Source organism: Camelus ferus, chromosome 12 (assembly GCF_009834535.1).
Source record: "Camelus ferus isolate YT-003-E chromosome 12, BCGSAC_Cfer_1.0, whole genome shotgun sequence".
Lineage (NCBI taxonomy): Eukaryota > Metazoa > Chordata > Mammalia > Artiodactyla > Camelidae > Camelus > Camelus ferus.
In genome coordinates this window covers 41,962,295-41,978,137 of record NC_045707.1, presented here as the reverse complement: position 1 = coordinate 41,978,137, position 15,843 = coordinate 41,962,295, and the positions used below count along the sequence as shown (strand labels likewise).

At 36.4% G+C, this 15,843-nt stretch overlaps 1 protein-coding gene across 3 annotated transcripts in view; it reads left to right on the top strand.

The window, feature by feature from the left end:
• NR1H4 (nuclear receptor subfamily 1 group H member 4) overlaps positions 1-15,843 on the top strand; it is a 64,833-nt gene that overhangs the window by 43,313 nt on the left and 5,677 nt on the right. For all 3 annotated transcript variants that reach the window (XM_032493549.1, XM_006193338.3, XM_006193337.3), the window contains 4 exons: positions 1,094-1,227; positions 2,906-3,004; positions 3,519-3,618; positions 6,845-6,991. In XM_032493549.1, the coding sequence (XP_032349440.1) occupies positions 1,094-1,227; positions 2,906-3,004; positions 3,519-3,618; positions 6,845-6,991 (480 nt within the window). The remainder of the gene's footprint in view (positions 1-1,093; positions 1,228-2,905; positions 3,005-3,518; positions 3,619-6,844; positions 6,992-15,843) is intronic.

Genomic DNA, 15,843 nt, shown 5'->3' with positions numbered 1-15,843 from the left:
GGACCCAAAGAAATAATGCGTGCAGGAGGGGGAAAAAAATAGGTCAGTGTAAATAATCCAGCTCTGGATGGATGAAAGTTTTATAGCGGCCGATCACAATCTCCTCTTAGCATCTATGAAACAAGAGACTGAAGTAGGGGCTACGACTGGAATCCAATCTGGCAGTGGAAACCCTTACTCCATCCTGGGTGGGTCATGTTCCTTACCACTTAAATATGAACCTGTTCCAGCAAAGCCCTGAGGACATTCTTCGTGACTCCTCCTATAAGAGTCTATAATATTATTTATGAACACAAACTCATGTAGTAACAGATACAGGAGCTTTTGTATGGTCCTATAAAATAAATGCCCTAGACAAAGAAATTCCTGAAACTTAGTTTCACTGACATTGAGAGAATGAGGAAGTTAAATGGGAACATGGGAGATTATTGCACGTTATTCAGTAGTTCTATTTAAGTGTAAATTCACAATGATATTGTATGATTATTCAAAAGAAAATTACAAAGTCCCCTTGAGTTATTTTCATCTTTAACTAGATTCTCAATAATTTATACAGTGCTGAAAATTAACAAGACTTAACATTTTCTCTGAAGAATATTGACATCATTTTACCCAACACGCTTACTCTTGTGTTTAATGTGAAATTGAATATACTTCTTATGGTACAGTTATGTAAACATCAGTGAAAAATAATATTAATTCTATGTTTTGAAGCACTAGCTTTCAAGATCCCGTAGACTAGGAAGAGGGATTGTGTCATTCATCTTTTTTATTGAATACCTTGCATTTGTACAATGCTTTTCTGTTACAAATTCTATGCATAAAGCTCATTTTAATAAAGTAACCTGATGACATTTAATCTACACAAAACTCTGTGGGGTAAATACTATTCCCATTTTACCAATGAAGAAACTGAGACTCACAGAGGATATGTTTCTTGTTCAAGGCCAAATCTTAAAATGTCAGTCGAGCTAGAATTAGCTCTGTGCCAAATGGCAAGGGAGCCCTTCTGAGCCGACTCCACTTCAGCAGCCTCGTGATCACACCCCCAGCAGGACTTTCTGTGGTTAGTGAAGTCTCTCTGTTTTTTCAGGCTTGTTAACTGAAATTCAGTGTAAGTCTAAGCGACTGAGGAAAAACGTGAAGCAGCATGCAGACCAGACCATTAATGAGGACAGTGAAGGACGTGACTTGCGGCAAGTGACCTCGACAACTAAGTCATGCAGGGTAATGACGGGCTATGGTATCTGCCAGAGCCAGGGCCGCTGAGCATCTAGAATATAGTGACATGGGCAGGGGGCTTTCATACTAGGGCCACCGCCACAAGCAGAGTTTCATTTCAAGTGTGCATTAAGTGGGTTTCTTCTTTGCTTTTTCATCAAGAGAATAATACCTGCTGCATTGTAAAAATTCAAACACGTATCTTCATCATCCTGACTCTACTCCATTCCTGATGCCCAGGGTTAACCAGTGGAGTCATTTGGGGTATAAAGCGAACTTTTCAAACTGAGTTTTAATGACCATTTTTTCCCTGTCATTGAGAAGGGAGGCTCAGACTGGAAAGGATGTGGACTCAATAGAGGCTTTTGGATTAGTCATTATCAGGGGATGAAACAGGATGGATACACATTTGCAGGTCAATAAGAAAGGCCTTGCCCACTGAGGTTGCAGATCACTCAAGAAATCCTTTGAGCTACTTGGGACAAAATAGAGGAACAGCATCTTGGAGGTTTAGCTAAACACATTGTGATAATGCATAGGACATTTGGAGGAATTTTAATTTGCCATTAGTTGAAAAACCAATAGTCCATGATTGTTCAAGTGACACCCTTCTCAATATTCATTATACTACTGACAGAGAAAACTTCATTCACATTTAGTTTTGCAAATATGTTATTTTGTATTCACTTCAGAAAAAAATAATTTTATAGAAAAAGTGCAGTTGGCCCTTGAGCAACAGGAGGAAGGGCGGGGTGCTAGAGGTGCCCACCCTCATACAGCTGAAATATAACTTCTCAGACTGGCCCTCCAGTAAACTCAGTTCTGCGGATTCAACCAACCGTGGACCCTATAGTGTAGTAGTACATTTTTGGTGAAACAAAGTCACATATAAGCAGACCCATGCAGTTCAAATCCCAGGTTGTTCAAGGGTCAACTGCATTATTTTGCCATATTTCTTCATCGATAACACTGGTAAAGGAAGCAAAAAGTTGACACAATTATTCACATGCGTCAAAAGATGCTAGTAAGGGTGAAAGAGGTGTTTGGGTCTGAATTGTCCAGATTGATGACTCACTACTTCAGGGGTTGGCAAACTTTTTTCTGTAAAGGGCCAGATATTTTAGGCCTTGGCCACATGGTCTCTATGAGAACTGCTCAACTCTGCCATGTTACTGCAAAAGCAGCATAGATAATACGTGAACAATGAGTGTGGTTGTATTGTAAAAAGTTTGCAAAACCAGGTGGAGTTGGCTCTTAGGCTGCATTTGGTTGACTTGTGTTCCACATGACCATACTTACATGGATTCTCCATTTTTTATGTGGGAACTTGTCTTTAGTTATGTTTAAACCTTGAACTTTCACTAACTTCTCTGTGAATGGGTCCAATAGGCTTCATATTTAGCTTATTATTTATTCACAAGAGATACATGAGAGGAATATTTTGTTATTCCTACTTTATAGATAGGAAAATTAGCTACTTGGGACAAATTTAGTAAAATGTGATATGGCTGGAACAAGGACCCAGAGAAAACAATTACAAATTATAACAGAGCACATAGTTTCTGCCATATTTATGGCTTTTTTCAACAATTTCTGCTAGTGGTTTACTCCAGATGAGTGTACATATAGAAAAAATGCCTTATAACCACCCTCCCTAACATCTTTTATTTTTTTGCCAGTGTAGGAGAAAACTGAACTCACCCCAGATCAACAGAATCTTCTTCATTATATTATGGATTCATATAGCAAGCAGAGGATGCCTCAGGAAATAACAAATAAAATTGTATGTACAATAGCTGAAAATACATGGGCTGAAAGTCAGTATTTGCTAGAGCTTTTACTACTTTGGAGATGAAATTTTTAAAATATTTTATTTATTTATTTATTCTTGTATTATTTAATTATTTTATTTTGGCAAGGGGAGGGAGGAGGTAATTAGGTTTATTTATTATTATGGAAGAAACTGGGGATTGAACCCAGGACCTCGAGCATCCTAAGCATGCACTCCACCACTTGAGCTATACCCTCCACAAGATGAAATTTTTATATGAATATCTTACTTTAAAATGATTAGGGCTTAGAATTTATGTTATACATTTAAACTTTTGGCACATTAAACAAAGAGTAAGAAGTCTCATGTCTAGCTTGGTAATAGTAATTGTTCTCCAAGGATCTGAAAAACATGAGCTGGGTCTGAAATTTTATTATCTAAATATGATTCTATGCTCTAATAATTTTATATTGATTTCTCCTTCTACCTGCTTATTAATCATTTGCTCTTTTTTCTTAAAATTTAGTTAAAAGAAGAATTCAGTGCAGAAGAAAATTTTCTCATTTTAACTGAAATGGCTACCAGTCATGTACAGATTCTCGTAGAATTCACAAAAAAACTGCCAGGTATTTTTACATGTGGTCACTTCCCTGCTACACTGAGCAATATTCTTGTGACATTGAGAGGCAACTCTGTTCATTTTAAAGTGGAAATCATCTCACATCTGCTTTAAATGAATGTGTCTAATTACTATAGACATGAAATATTAGAGCCAGACAGGATATTTTAATTGTTTATAATAATTCTCCAAATTGATAGATTAAAAAATTGAGACTTTGCAAAGTTGTCATGTATCTCTTATATTCATTTAGTAAGCATTTTTTGGTACCTACTATATACTAAATACCTAGCAATTACTTTCAAGGAGAGTGATTAAAGGCTAAAATAAAAGAAAAAAATACACAAAGTGCTGTTTGAACAGAGAGAAATTGGTTCCTAATTATATCTGAGAAAGATGGAGAGGCTTCAGAAAGAATAATATTTGAGTTGGGTTTAAAAGAAAAAAAAGGAGTTTTCTGGGTGGTATGAAAGAGAAGGGGCATTCTAAATCAAAAGATTTGCTTGTGAAAATGTAATGAGGCATGAACAAGAATAGGATTATTAGAGATGGGGGAGAAAATTCTGTGTGGCTGTAGTATAACGTCTGTGGTGGGCTCCTTGGTTGGACATAACGTAAGTTGGCACCAGACTGATAAGGACCTAAATGAGGAATTTAACCCTTATCCCCTGAATGGTAAAGAGTTTTGAGTGGCTTTTTAAATTTTTTTTGATAGAAACATGATGAGATTTATGCTATAGAGTTTTATTGAGTTTGTATAAGATGGATTTGAACCAGAAGGTACTGGAGGCACGGAGGATTAGTTAGTATCCTACTGCGCCAGTCTGGGCAGAGGGCTTGAAATAAAGCAATAGCAAGAGGGAGAAGAGGAAACAAAATGAAGAGAGATTCAAAAATTGTAGAGCTTGGTCAACAATTATAGGTGTGAGATGAGGGAGAGGTACTTATCCATAGTCATTCAGATGGTATCAATATAGAAACTGAAATTCAAGATTCTTATCTCCCAGCGCTGCCCCCCCAACCCCCACCAATTCTTTCAAGTCACTTTTTCAGTGCTATCTAAGCCATAGATTTAAGTTGTTTCAATTCTTTAAAAAATATGTTAGCACATTAGAACCCCATGGTCTAGTAGAGTATAACAAATACCTTGCATAGCAGCATAACACTGTAATACTAAATTACAGAAGGTGACTTCTGATGTAGGATTTTAATTAGACAGTTTAATTTGCCCACATTATGCTATTATTTTATTAAATGTGTCATGAATAGATATAAGCTTAAAAAAAGTCATAAAACATTGGGAGAAAGTTCTTGTTATCATTGAAACAGTAATATTCTCTCATTTCTTTATTAACAATGAAAGAGGAACTTAATTTGTTATATGCTCATTTAGCTGAAGGCAATCTTGATCAAAAATGAGATTGCACAAGGGTGAAAAATGTTGGGGGAAGAATTTGGAAAGAGAGAATATGATGTTCTTGGTTGTTTATGAGAAGTTTTTCAGTTCAAATGGTCAGTTGGTATTGAACCAAGAAACAATTGAAGACAAAAAAAAATCTTATTCATAAGGAGGCAGATTCTCTGAAAGCAATGGCAATATCTTACACACCTCTTCATTTCCAGTACCTAACTGAGTTCCTGAGGGAGAGAAAGAGTACAATTAATGCATGTTTAATGAGTAAAGTAGAAGGAAAAAACAAGAAATTCAACGGGAAATAAAAGGCAAAAAAACCTTGGGAAAGAAAAAATTCATTTTAACAATAATTATAAAATGACAACATTAGCATATGTAGTAATAATAGTGATGTATTACCAATGTGAAAGGGTATTCTGTGACTCAGTTGAGTAATTCCTTTCAGTAGTTCGTTGAGCACAACCTTTGCCAGGCACTGTCCAGGGTGCTGGAGACTCAGCAGGGCTCCTGCCCTCAAAGGAGCTCTCAAATTCTCTAAGATAATGACTTGTAATCCTTTAACATTACTCTCTTCTCTAAACTCCCATCACTATTTAATGCTTTCCCAGGGCATTTAGACCCTGATAGCGTTAGTTTATCTCATTTGTGTTTGTGTGTGTGTGTGAACATATATGCAAGTGAGTTTGTATTTGTTTCCCATTCATTCATTTAGTCATTGTTAAATTATTCAACAAACAATGCTTGGATACCAATCATATGCCAGGCACTTGGGGTTCAAAAGTGAATAGAATAGGCAAAATCTCTGTCCCCAAGAAGTTTATACTCCAGGAGAGGTGGCAGACAATTAGCAAATAAGCAAATAAACCTATAATATCATGTCAGATAGTGGTAAGTTCTGTGGACAAAAATAAAGCAGGTAGGGACTGGTGAGTACCGAGAAGTACTATTTTAGGTAGGGTCACCCTGAAGCAGACGCTTGCATACAGTGAGGAGTGAGGCATGGAGATAGCTGGGGATGAGTGTATACCCTGAGGCAAAATCAGACTTGTGTGTTTACAGCAGAGCCAGGGGTCAGAGTGACTGGAGCACCATGATTGAGGAGGAGGTGATGAAGGAGAAAACAAGGTCAGAGGGTGCTGGAGACTGTAGCATATAAGCCTGCATAAGGACTTTGAATTTTTCCAGGCAATGTTATATTCTTTCTGGTCATCAATTCCTTCCCATATTTATCTGATTTTTCCCTACCCTGCATGTGCAGAGCTGAGCTCAAAGCAGATAACCTCAACATGGCCCTCGTTAGGTGGTTTTTTTTTGTCTGGGGATGGGGGGAATGTTACCCATTCTTCACACTGATTAAAGATTCATGAGTTGGCCAAATATTCATTTAAACCTCTGAGAACATGTAAATTTTTTTCTGGCTTGTGGATGATTCCATTCTAAGAGTTGACCCTCTCTAATGTGACTAGATGTGACTAAAATAATGGCTCAAAGAGAATCTACTTTGCCTCCACTTTCTGAGGATTATTTCATCTGAATCAGCCTATCTCTGCCATAATATGTAAATAAATGTATTTGGGAGTGGACTTGATATCCTCTTTTGCCCAGCTTGTCCAACAAATCCTGCTCAATGAAGATAAAAGTAGCTTCTATTTGGAGGAGTACAATAGATAATTACTGACTCAACTTGACTACTCAATTTTAAAATAACTACAAAATTACTTTATGGTAATGTTTTATCAATGGGGATGATGGTGATGATAAATACTGTTATGTGACATTCATAGTTTTTGATACTGATTTGATTATCATTTTCATTCAGGATTTCAGACATTGGACCATGAAGATCAGATTGCTTTGTTGAAAGGATCTGCAGTTGAAGCTATGTTCCTCCGTTCAGCTGAGATTTTCAATAAGAAACTTCCACCCGGACATGCTGACCTATTGGAAGAAAGAATTCGAAAGAGTGGTAAGTAATTTGGTTAATGGTAAAAAGAGTTTGTTCCTGTAAGTAAGAATTTGTACATTCCATGAAGGCAGGCCTCTTGCCTATCTTATGCAGTTATGTGCCCATTGTGACTAGCATGAAGGATGGCACTAAAAAGAAAAGTGTTAAATAGGTGGGACTTAGAGACTTAGTTCAAAAATTCTTGTAATAGCAAAATGCCAAAAATACTCTTCACTACGCTAAGATGAAGGACCAAAGGAGGAATTTTTAAAAGATTGAAAATTAGTCTGACTTTTAAAATAGCATAAAGGAGCTGGAATTATTCAGTCTAGAAAAAGATTCATTTATTCAAAACCTTCAGGTATGAATGACTATTAAACTATTATCCATCTCTATTCAGAGCAAAATAAGAAGAAATAATACTAATAGCAACATTTATACATCATTTATTAGGTTTCAGATACTGTTCTAAATACTTTATATTATTTCATCAACTTCTCACAAAAACCTTATTAAATACATACTATTATTATTCCCATTATATAGATGAGAAAACTGAGTAAGAGAGTGGTTAAATAACTCTTCCAAGCAGACAAGAAGTCTGACTTCAGAAGTCATGTGTCTTAATCACTATACTACATTGCTTCTCAAGAGATAAAATGAAATAATTGCATAAATAATATGGTTTAACTAACTATGGAAGAATACTGTGACAGAGAGGGCAAAGAGATAGAATGAATTACCAGGAATTCTGTGTAATTTATCTTGGAGATCCTTAAAATAGAGTAAGTTCTTATTTTCCTGAAACCTTTAAATAAACAACTTTATTGTGGTACAATTTCTGTACAGTAAACTACACGTATTTCAGATGTACAACATGGTGAGTTTTGATAAATGTATACACCTTTGAAACCACCATCACAATCAAGATACCTAACATTTCCATCACTCTCCAAGAGGTGCAACTTTCAAACTCCCAGTTTATCCCTTCTTACCCCCTTTACTCCCTGGTAACCGTAAGTTTGTTTTGAGACTTTTCATATATGGGTTGGGAGGGGAGGGAATGAGATGAAATGAAATGACTTTCCAAACTTTTCTTCCTAAAGTATTATCATTCCATAATTTACTGTAACAAGTTTAGATACTTATAAAACCAGTATTTTAGAATAGAGATTTGAAGAAAAGTTTTTCAGCAGTTCTGCAAATGTGATATAGGTAAAATAACTGAAAAATTAAAAATTCCCTTTAAAGCAGCCTTTCCATAGTCATTATGTTTTCTCCTCTTAGTTAAAAACTGAAAGCATAAGTAACATCATTGGTAGATTTTTTAAATAGACATTTTAAAAAGACACAGTATTCTTGTATATCCATTGACTTGTTGGTTTAACAAATATTGAAGGGCAAGGTACTATGATGAGGAATCAAGCATGTTCCTTCCCCCAGGAAGCTTACAGTCTAATGGGAAGAGGTGAACTATGTACATAAATAGTTGTAATAAAACATGGAAGAGAAGAAGTGAGAGATGACTTCTACTGGGAGGGCTCTGGAAAGGTTTCATTGGCATTTGAGCTAGGTCTTGAATGATATTTGATGTCCATATCATCAAGGACCAGCAGAGCAAAGGATTGAGACACAAAGGAAAATCAATTAGTTGAATTGTTGAATTTGATCAGATTAAATATTACATTAAAGGGAAAAAATTAAAAATCAGAATCAAATGGTTGAATGCTGGGTGGGTGCTTGAATGTTGGGTTAAAGATTTTATTCTTCATTTCCTAAGTAATGGGGAGACATTGAAGAGTTTTAAGCAGGGGAGGAAAAACATCAAATTTATACTTTACAGATCTTGCAGCAATGTTAGGACAAGCCACGATAGGAGACACCTGTTAGGGGGCAAGAAATTTCAAGGACTTGCTGCCAGGAACAAATGGAGAGAAGGGGAAAAATTTGAGAAATATGTTGTTGCAGCTTTTCACTCTTTGAAAGACAGTATATTGTTGAGAAATGTGGATTCTAGTCCTGGAAAGATTTTATTACTTACCTCTTCTAGGCCTTAATGTTTGTTTGTGTGTGTGTGTGTGTGTGTGTGTGTCCGTGTCCAGGAGGCTAGGGGTAAGGTAGAAGGATTGAATCAGGTAACCTCCAAGATACCATTCAGTTTTACAAGTCTACTTTTCTTCTCTTAACTGATTCAGTATTTCCGATTGGTTTAGCCAGTCACTCATGAACTATGGAACTGTCCTGGTTTTGTTTTGTTTTTTAATTGTGTTAAGAACACTTCATGGGAGATCTACTCTCTTAACAAAATTTTAAGCATACGACACAGTACTGTTGACTGTAGGTACAATGTTGAACACAGATCTCTAGAGCTTATTCGTCTTGCTTACGTGAAACTTTATGCCTGTTGATTAGGAGGAGGAAATGCAGAGTTACTAATCAACAGGCACTTTATAGGAGATCTTTCTAGTCAACAAACATGCATTGGATACTTACTTTGTGCCAGGCACTGTAAAGATATATTGAGGGTGTGGAGATGAGAATGTATGATCTTTTTCTCCAGGAACTCACAGACTAATGGGGAAGGTGTACAAGCAAATGATTCCAAATCAATGTGCGGTGTAACAGCGACTTTAAGGAATGTGTATGTAAATGAAATTGAAGCATAAAGATGTGTCTGCCTTCTTGTGAGTCTACTTGGTGAATAGGAAAACGCATGCAAAGTTGACAGCTGAATCATAGAGGATAATTAGGAACTTGTCTGACAAATGTATTCCAAGAGATAAAGCCATTACAATATAGTAGTATAAAAATTGCAAATGCAAAGATGTAGAGAAACGAGAGTATCCCTGTAGAGGACTCACAAATACCTTGATATTGCTGGAAAATAATATTTGTGGAGCTGAAAATGTAGTAAGTGCTAGATTATTTGGGATATTGAATGCCACAAAAGTAGCTTAATTTAGTTCTTATATAATGCAGAGTCTTGCTAATATTCTGAGCAGATGTGACATGACCATAGCAGTACTATAGAAAGATTTTTCTAGCAGAAATATGAAGGAAGGTTTGGAGGAATTGAGACAAGAAGCAGGTCTCTGTAAAGAGACCAAGGCAACAACAGCTAGGTGAGGAATAATGAGAGTCTTGCAGGTTAAGAATATGTAGTGATCAAAGACCAAAAAAACCCCTTGTTTAATAACACAAGTTTCAGAACTTGTGATGCTACGAGTTTAAAAAAGTTCAAAAATGAAGTTTTGCAGAATACAATCTGTATAAGTAAATATGCATGCCTCCAGCTCATAATAAGATACTTTACCCAAACATCAACCACATATTGTGACAATGAAAACCATCCAAAGTCACATGCTGCTTTGTATTTTATTATCTATGATTCTTCCATTTATTAATATTTATGATGCTTCCATTTATTAATATTTATGAATTTGCTTCTCCCAGTGGATTCTCAGAACATTGCCTCTTCCACACCATACAAAAACCTGATCTTGCAAGATGACCTTTCAGAATAACTTTTTATTTTTATGCAAATATAGCACATTCTTATTTCTATTGTACGTTTAATTCCAGAGTAATACAACGTCTCAAAGTTATTCTGTTTAAGCCTAGAGAACTCTTTAGAGAGTATAGTGTGAAATTTATTTTCTTGTTCTTCAAATTCATACTCTTTTGTTTGCTATTATAAAATCCCTTCATGTACACAAAGATGCTGTCTCCTGAGATACATTTACGTAATGAGGGTTACAGTGTTTCTTTATGATAATTGAGGCCTCAGAACCTGTATCTGACACAACCTGTGGTTGAGTTGTTTCTACATAATTATAGTGCATCAATTTTTTTATTCCTAATGTGGTATTATGCAAAATACATTTATAAACTGAAAATTTTTAATAAAAATAGGAATAATCATTTGATACCATAAAATATGATAGAACTGAAAAAGGCTTAATAACACTGAATGGGTTTATATTTTTCACATTAAGAAATTAGCAATAACTTCCCACAGACTTGTTCTGTTCACTTCAAAGACAAATAACCTCTGAAATTTATAGTATTTTTTGGCCTTGTTTGATTCTCTACAACAGACATAAGTGAAATATTCAATTTAGTAAGTATTTATCAGGATGACAATATATCTTGTGATTTTGCAATGGTTTGCTGTGACATGCATCATCTTGTTAGTACTTCCAGTGGCCCCTAAAAGTGAGTGCTCTGCTTCTACCTTATAGCTGGGGAAACAGGCTCAGATAGGTTAGATGACCCGCCCAGGGTCATACAGCTAATCAGCCAGAAGATGGACACAATGTTCTACTCAAAGCCCAGAACTGTTTGTATACATTGCACCTGTCACTCGCTAAGATCTAATATTTGCCCAACTATCAGCTCGTAGGGAATTTAAAGACCCAGTAAGACATGGTTCCTGGCTTTTGGTTGAGTGAGAAAACATAAGCAGCAGCTAGTGATTTGAAATTGCTTTTAAGCAAATGATAAAATGAATAGAGACAAGGAGGTCAGAGGAAAGAGAGATTCTTCTTAGAGTGCTGGAGTTGTAGCTAGGTTATGGTAGCAAACTGTATTCTACGTCGAATACTGTGCTTATTTTTTTCCTGCTCTTTAAATATATACGAGTTTGCTGCTTTAACCTTGGCAGCTTGCACGAATGAAAACACTGATAAGAACTAAGTTTCCTCATGAAGGAGATGTACGCTGATGATCAGTTCATCGTCTGTCTTTGAAAGAAAGGTTGGAAATGGACAGAAAAAAATGACTGAAGATTTCTAAGGAAGGTTAATTCTTGAACTTTAGAATTCTCACCACCTCTCGTGTTGCTTTTAAAGGGGTCACATGATAATTTTGTTGCGGAAAAATGTGTTACAGCTCAGTTGTGACAGCAACCTGGATGCGGGCAAGAGACCAAGCGGCACTCGGAGAGTTGGAGAACTTAGGTTTATTACGCCAGCAGGCCCAGAGGAGTTAACACCTCAAACTCTGGACCCCGTCTGTAGGTTTACACAGCCCTTTTATAGGCTGCCAGTTTTACACTTTGCAACATCATATGCAAATAAAGTACAACAGAAGTTGACCAACCAGGAACAAGCTTTGTAGCAATAGACCAATCAGGAGTGAGCTCTGTGCAAATGAAGTACTACAAATGGGCCAATCAGAAGTTAGGGAAGTGGGCCAATCAGAAGTGAGAGTAATAACCAATCAGAAGTGAGAGTAATAACCAATCAGGAGTGAGAGTAATAACCAATAGGAAATAACCAATCAAAAGTGAGCTCAGGGAACCAATAGAATTCTAGGTGTAAGCCACTTTAGAGGCAAAAAGTGAGATAGAGCCTCTGGGCCAGGGAACCCGATGCTAGTGGGAGGAGAGCAGCAGCCCTGACTAGGGGTCCTGCTGGTCTTTTTATGGGGCTTCCCGCCTCAATTTCAGCATGGAAAAATTTGGGGTCAAATTATAGGAAGGAACCTCTTCAAAACAGGAGCAAGTAGTAAACTAATACAGATGTCAGTTTTCCATTGCCTCTCAGCTGTGCTCCCCAAGCCTTTCATACTTGTCCAGTCTGGGACATTGTGTACTTATCCTCCCCCTTTCATCTATAAACTGCCTGAGGATTATTCCCACCATTGCCACAGTTTCTGGCACAGATGAGACCAACAAAATTTGGTGAATTTTATTGAGATGAATCTGTAACTTGACAGCCCAAACCCTGGCAACTACTGAGCAGCATTATCCTAAGATAACTTTTAGCCACTCATACTAGCAGAAAATATCTTATTTATTAAATATCTTAAATTAAGTATTTTACATTGAAAGTGGTTATTTTTTGAATTGTTAATATGATGGCAGCTTTTGACTCAAGGCCAACAGAATGGCACAAATGACTCACTGAGTAGAGGTTAGCCATTGACATAGAGGCCAAGGTCTAATTTCTTAGCACCACGAGAATGTTTCTACTGTCTTAATGGCATCCTTTTCCCTAGCACATCTCACAGCTATGTCACCTTCATTGCAAAGAACTAACAAAACATAATATTGCATAATTTGACAAGCATTCATTAATCTCCTGCTGTGTCTCCAGCAGGATACTAGTTACTAAGGATACAGAGATGAATAAGAAACATTTTTATTGGCCAGGCAGTGTGCCAGGCAGTGTGCCAGGCACTGGGGATACAGCAGCTGACTCTTCCTTTCATAAAATGTGTACAGTATTTCACACTCTAATGGAGGGAGAGATATGAATTATGATAGGTACAATAGAACTGAACATACAGAAGGGATCAAGTAATTCTGCTTCATGGTTACAAGGAAAGCTCCACAGAGAAAGCAAAATTTGAACTTGGCCTTAAAACATGGGTAAGGTGTCCTAACCTAACAAGGATACCTTGTGTAATATGCACACGTGTGTATAATACACATGCACACATACACACACACACACACACACACACACACACACCCACCTCTGCTCTGTTTTTGTCCCCAATTAAAACAAAAAAGTTAATTAGGAAATAAAAGAAAATAAATAAAATAAAAGTTACTTTACATTTAAAATAACTTAAAACAGCATAGTGGTTAATCCTATCACATGGTTATTCTCTCAGAATATTTCTTATCATTGGACAATTAATTTATCAATCACAGACCTCTTTTTTTTTTTTTTAAGGAAAACAGTAAACAGAGAAGCAGAAACAATGATTTTTTACAACTTTGAACTTTTCCATGAGTCTTTGTGATTAAGTTAGAAAACAGCGCCCTCTTGTGACCAAAAGTCAACTACTGTGCCAAAAGAGCAAGTTTCAGAAAGGAGGAAGCAGGAAAGCAGGAAAAGACTGCCCCTTCAGGATGATGCTATTGTTACACGTCTTACGTTAGAAACTGCTGGCTCATAAACACTTAAAAAACACCCCTTTGTTTATGCTGGCGTGGTTAATTCTGTTTATTGACTCTTAATTCAAAAGCAGGTTTATATTTTATCTATGCTGTAGGAAAATAATTTTTTAAAAACTCTATTACTTATTTTCTGTATTTTTTCTGTATTCACTGTTGGTCTTTACAACATGCACAAGATGACCAATTGTAATAAACATTTTAGCTTATTTTTTTTCTAAAAATTATGAACTGCAACTAGATAGCTAATGGAGATTGATCTTTGGAGGGTGAGAGGGGATATAGAAAGACAAAATAGGACATGAGGTAGTCAAAGATGAATTCATAAATATTTTCGAATCAGTTGCCTTTAATCTTCAAATCCTCATATACTATTTAAAGTCATGAATTATTATTTTACATAACCATAACTAATGCACATAGTACCTGAATACTGAAATTTGAAGATTAAAAAAGAATAGCCTTCTCAAGAAATACAGACCTTAGCTTAGCTTTAATACCTAGAAAAATACTGAGGCAAATCACCAATCAGCCAATTTATATATATCCCTAGGAAGCTGCAGAATGTAAAAACAAAACAAAAAGAGAGTTTTGTAAACCCAAAAGTAAATGACCTTAATTGGAGATTAAGATGGAACTAAAGTGTTGACTCAAATGTCTTGAATAACAGTAATAATAGTTCTTATTATGATTATTTGCTCTAACATTTATTGAAGGTTTACAATGAGCCAGGCACGGTGCTAGGCAGTCTACATATATTATATGGTACAATTGTTATAACTCACATTGCACAGATGAGAAAACTGAGGCTTAAAGAGTTTAAGAAATGTGCCCAAGATCAAGTCATAGGTGAGATTTTAAACTCAAGCTCACTACCTCCAAACCAGCATGTTTGTTGGAAATCGGGACTAGTAGTCCCAGAGTCACATACTCCAACTTTCTTCATTTTAAGTTGTATCTAGTTTGGTCATGGGTATTCAGTTTAATCTGTAACAGCTGGATAGAGAGCAATCTTCCACGTGATGTCATCCCCAGTTTGCTCAAAAAAAGACCCTGTTGTTGAGAGAGCCCACTGGGTCAATTAAAGAATTGAACATCAAAGGGGAGAGAAATGTGCAATTTTGACTCGAGAGAAAGGCCAAGGATTCTGTTTAAGAAGATTATTTAGATTTGTCTAAAGATGAGGATTCAGACTTTGTGATTCCGTGAAGTGTAATATTAAGTGATAATTATACTTTTTACCATCTGGAGTCCTATTTTATTCTGATGTGGTTCAACCAAAGCTCTAAGGTTCTAGGTCTGGTTTGGGATGGAATGGAGTAGTCTTTTCTCCTGTGGACCAATTCTGAGGAACTCATTCTCATCTTAATTCATCCATATGTCATATCATCATCTTTTTTTTTTTTTTTTTTCTGTCTCCACAATTCCCTAGTCAAAGCCCTTCTGGAGTGGAGCCATGCACAGAACAGGCACCAAACTGATAGTCATTGAATGAATGGAGGAAGTGGCAGAAAGAAATCTTAAATTATGAAGAGGAGTGAATTATACAGGAGAAGGAAGGTATTCCAAGTAGAGAGAACAACATGTACAAAACTGGGCAATGAGAATTTTGTAGGGAACTCCCAAGACCTTAACATGGTTGGAGTAAAGGCTGTGTAATAGAAAAATGGTACCTCTTAGTCACAGCTAAGAACCAGACCCTGAAGCCTACTGGCTTTGGTTTGAATCCTGGTTCCACCTCTCACCAGCTGTAAGTTAATGTAACTTCTCTGTACCTACATAATAGAGTGGATTAAATGAGTTCATAAGAAGTGCTTAGAACAGTGCCTTCTACATAATGAGTACTCAATAGAGGTAAACTCCTATTGTTACCATGTGGGTGAGTAGTGGGAGGTAGGAAAGGCAGTGGATAAGTCATAGAGTTTCCTGTGTAAAAAGGAAAAACATTTATGTCAAAAGCCACAAA